The sequence below is a fragment of the Aplysia californica genome, unplaced genomic scaffold, assembly GCF_000002075.1.
Source record: "Aplysia californica isolate F4 #8 unplaced genomic scaffold, AplCal3.0 scaffold00480, whole genome shotgun sequence".
Lineage (NCBI taxonomy): Eukaryota > Metazoa > Mollusca > Gastropoda > Aplysiida > Aplysiidae > Aplysia > Aplysia californica.
In genome coordinates this window covers 491,774-495,409 of record NW_004797750.1, presented here as the reverse complement: position 1 = coordinate 495,409, position 3,636 = coordinate 491,774, and the positions used below count along the sequence as shown (strand labels likewise).

The following is a 3,636-nucleotide window of genomic DNA, read 5'->3' as shown; positions in this document are numbered from 1 at the left end:
CAAGATCGTTCACTGTCTATAGCCGGGTACCCATTTCCACCTGGGTGAAGTGAGGAAAATTCGTGCAAAGCGCCTTTCCCAAGGACACAACGTCGAGCCCCTGACAGGATTCGAACCCTCGACCTTACGGTTGCGAGTCCGAGAGTCGTGTGTCGGACCGTGTTCGTACATTTATTGTGTGACGTTGGTGAAAATAGGTCAGCTTTTTAAAATTATATTTCAGGTGTATGTTGTTAATCTACTATTAATGTTAACCCTCTTCAGGCCAACACAAAGAAGTTATAAATACTTGGCTGACATCAAAGACGACCATTCGGAACATTAGTTTGCAATAATAGCCTTCTTCATTAACAATTTCTAGATTATGTTGGTCATCTAACTTTCAGACACTCATGCAAAGACCTGAGAAGATTAAACAGAACGATTGGTATTTGTGGTCATCCCATTTTAACCTCAGAGAGAAGAAAGTGAATAAGCTATAGACAAAATGTGAGGCAGCGTGGTGGAATCGGGCTCTCGTCAATTTTTGGGCATATTGAGGTGTTGGTATCATCTGAAAGCTTGTTCATTTGTCTTGCTTTCAATGAAAAAATAACCCATCCATCGTCAATAGAAGTGGAGATATTTTGGATTGAAGGAGGTGGGGGTCACTTGGTTCAAGAGGTAAAATTAGAGAAAAAATGGCCACCAAAGCTTGGTAAATTCCAAAGCTGGAGAGTCCATGGAAACTGTAAATTTATATTTTTGTGCCTTTCGGTGAAATCCTCATAGGAATTTGTTTGTAAATGGACATAAAAGGTGTTGAGCCGAAAAACAAAAATTTGGTAAAAATTGTAAAGCAGGGAGAAAACTGCTGCTTCCTTCGATTTCATTATTTTGACGAGAGCCTGATTCCACCACGCTGCCTCACAAATACTTTCCAAAACCAAGTTCAGAAGCTTGACAGTTTAGCGTTAAACTGTTTTCCTTTGGCGCCAAAGTACATAAGCCGGTTTCAGATTCGTGCACGGTTAGGCCCAACGTCCGTTGTTTGATTTTAATTTAACGGTTGAACTTTGAAGAGCATACCAACGGATGGGAAAAGTCTGCGGTAACGAGTCTTACAGGTTACACGACACTAATAAATGTTAGGTCTACCAATATTATGTTCCCTACTACAAAACTGATATAATAATATATGTAGATATATCATAATATATGGGCCTAATAATATACTAAATTTAGTGTTTTTATTTGGAGTTTTTTTAAGGGGGGAGAGGGGGTAGTAAGTATTTTACGGCGCTTGCAACTGCCTACGGTCATAATATGAGTGTGCGGGACACATTAAACACTTCAGTTTGGAAGGAAATTTTAAATTTTGCGCGGGTAGCCACCAAGGCCTACTTTTATCGACTTTGGACCGCCAAGCGATCTTTAACGTGTGCAGCTTGCATACGATACCTCAGAGATTTTTCGCCTTTATCCGAGAAGGCTAGGTGTTAGATCTTACCTACCAGGAATAGCAGTAGAAAGGCTGCAGAAAGAGTGAGGAGCCTAGAGGAGGGGGCAAAGTGGGAAGGGGTGGGGGCAGAAAGTGGAGACAATGGCAGACGACAGAACACGGTTAGGGACAGAGAGTAGGAGAGGATGTGAAACTGAAAGGAGAACATTTTAGAGAAGAACATTTTCGTCGCTGTCAGGTTTCGAAATCGGGGCCTATAGAATCAGAAACGAACACCCTGACCTCTAAACCACGAGGGCTCCGCTATATAATATTGTAAGCATTATAACAATATATAGCAAAAGCTACTGTGCGAAGTAGCAGGATCTGAAAATTAGAGTCGAAGCATCCCGCCTCCTTTAAGATGTTCACTGTGGTAATGGGCGTATGGCCCACTTCATTCTAAAACAGTCGATAACCCCCTCCTCTTCCCCCTCCACGCTTTTTCATCCCCCCCCCCCAAACACCCCCCCCCCCTTAAAATAAAAAAACAAAACTTCAACAAAAGAAACGAAACAAAACCAAAAAAACAACAACAAAAAACGATAACAACAGTGTAAATGATATACCGCTGATGTTTCAGTGGACGTCTGCCCACCCATCAACAACACGGCGCTGAAAGATGTCCTGGACCAAAGCCTGTCTGTAGACCAGGACCCGAACTCAAGCCTCCTGTGCGTGGTGCCCCAGTTACAGCTCCAACCACTCACCACCCAGGAGTGTTACCTGGCGCACGAGCAGTGCCAGAGCCTCCAGCCAGATCCGGCGGAAGACCAGAACGACGAGGAGTACTGTCGACAAGTCATCAGTAGCGTCAACTGCTCGGTGGGTCTGGGCTGTCTCTCCAACATAACTCTACGGCTCGTCGAAGTAACCACAACACACTTGTTGGAACAACTCGACGAGCCGTGTGAAGTCGCCGACTTATTCCCAAGCGAGACAGCAGCTGAGACGGATCAATGCAACGCTGAGAAAACAACGTGTGAAAATGCGTATGTGGACGCCATTTTGGATCACAATCTAGAAGTGTCCGAGTCAGAGCGAGGCGGAGATCTATGCGGGGACCTGAGCGAGCTGGTGTTGTGCATGAGGCCGATCAGACACTGTCACCGCGAGGTGGCGCTAGTGCACAGCATTTTCGAAGAGGAGCAAGTCAGGATAGGAATAAAGTGCAATATAACGGGAGGTAACGGAACACAGAGGCGCACTGGGAGCCCTCTCCTTTTAATTCTTTCGGTTTTTTTTGCCTCTCTTCTTTGCGGTTCTGTTATGCTGACCAACATTCTGATTATATAAAACATGGAATATTCCTGAGGGGGTTTCTTGACTCTGGTTTTTTGCTTCGACACTTGTTTTCTCAACTAACAAGACGAACCAGATTTTTTAAAAACACTTTGCAGTGACACAGCCAGCAGTACAAAATACCCCATCTGGTCACTCTGCCAGGAGAGTGACTGCAATGAACTTCCTCGGTCTGGCCTGGCCCACCAGGTGACCGGAACGGATTCTTCTTCTTCTTCTTCTTCTTCTTCTTCTTCTTCTTTTTCTTCTTCTTCTTTTTCTTCTTCTTCTTCTTCTATCCCTTGGTTGAGGCAACCGTTGGGGCATCACTGCATCTGAAAACCAGCTCTCGCCTTTTATCTTTTTCCTCTGCTTTCCTCAGATTGTCACCCATCGTCTTTCCTGTCCACTCTGTAATGTTGTCCTCCCATCTCCTTCTCTGCCTTCCTCTCTGTCTCTTTCCTTGTACGGTTCCAAGTAGGATTGTTTTGGCAAGTCCTGTGGATCTTGTGACATGCCCATACCATTTTAATTTTCGTCTCTTCACAGTGGTCAGTAGATCTTCATGCAGCCCCACTGCGTTGGTGATTGTGTTTCGTACCTCAGCATTTGAAACGTGGTCTTTGTACGAGATGTCAAGGAGTCTGCGGTAACATCTCATCTCTGTGGTCTGAATCCTTTTCTCTAATTCTGCCGTCAGCGTCCACGACTCGCAGGCGCATAAAAATATTGAGATTACCAGTGAGCGCATCAGTCTGAATTTTGAGTTGGGCGTGATGTTTCTGTCCCTCCAAATAGGCTTCAGTTTTGACAGCGCAGCTGTTGTTTGTGCGATTCTGGAGATAATTTTTGGTCTTGAACCTTCATCTGAGACG

At 44.7% G+C, this 3,636-nt stretch overlaps 1 protein-coding gene across 1 annotated transcript in view; it reads left to right on the top strand.

Moving 5' to 3' along the window:
* LOC106012742 overlaps positions 1–2,794 on the top strand; it is a gene marked incomplete in the record, with an annotated part of 16,981 nt that extends 14,187 nt beyond the window's left edge. Inside the window, 1 exon segment of the mRNA XM_013086563.2 lies at positions 2,064–2,794. Within this exon segment, the coding sequence (XP_012942017.1) occupies positions 2,064–2,776 (713 nt within the window).
* Positions 2,795–3,636: the final 842 nt, after the last annotated feature.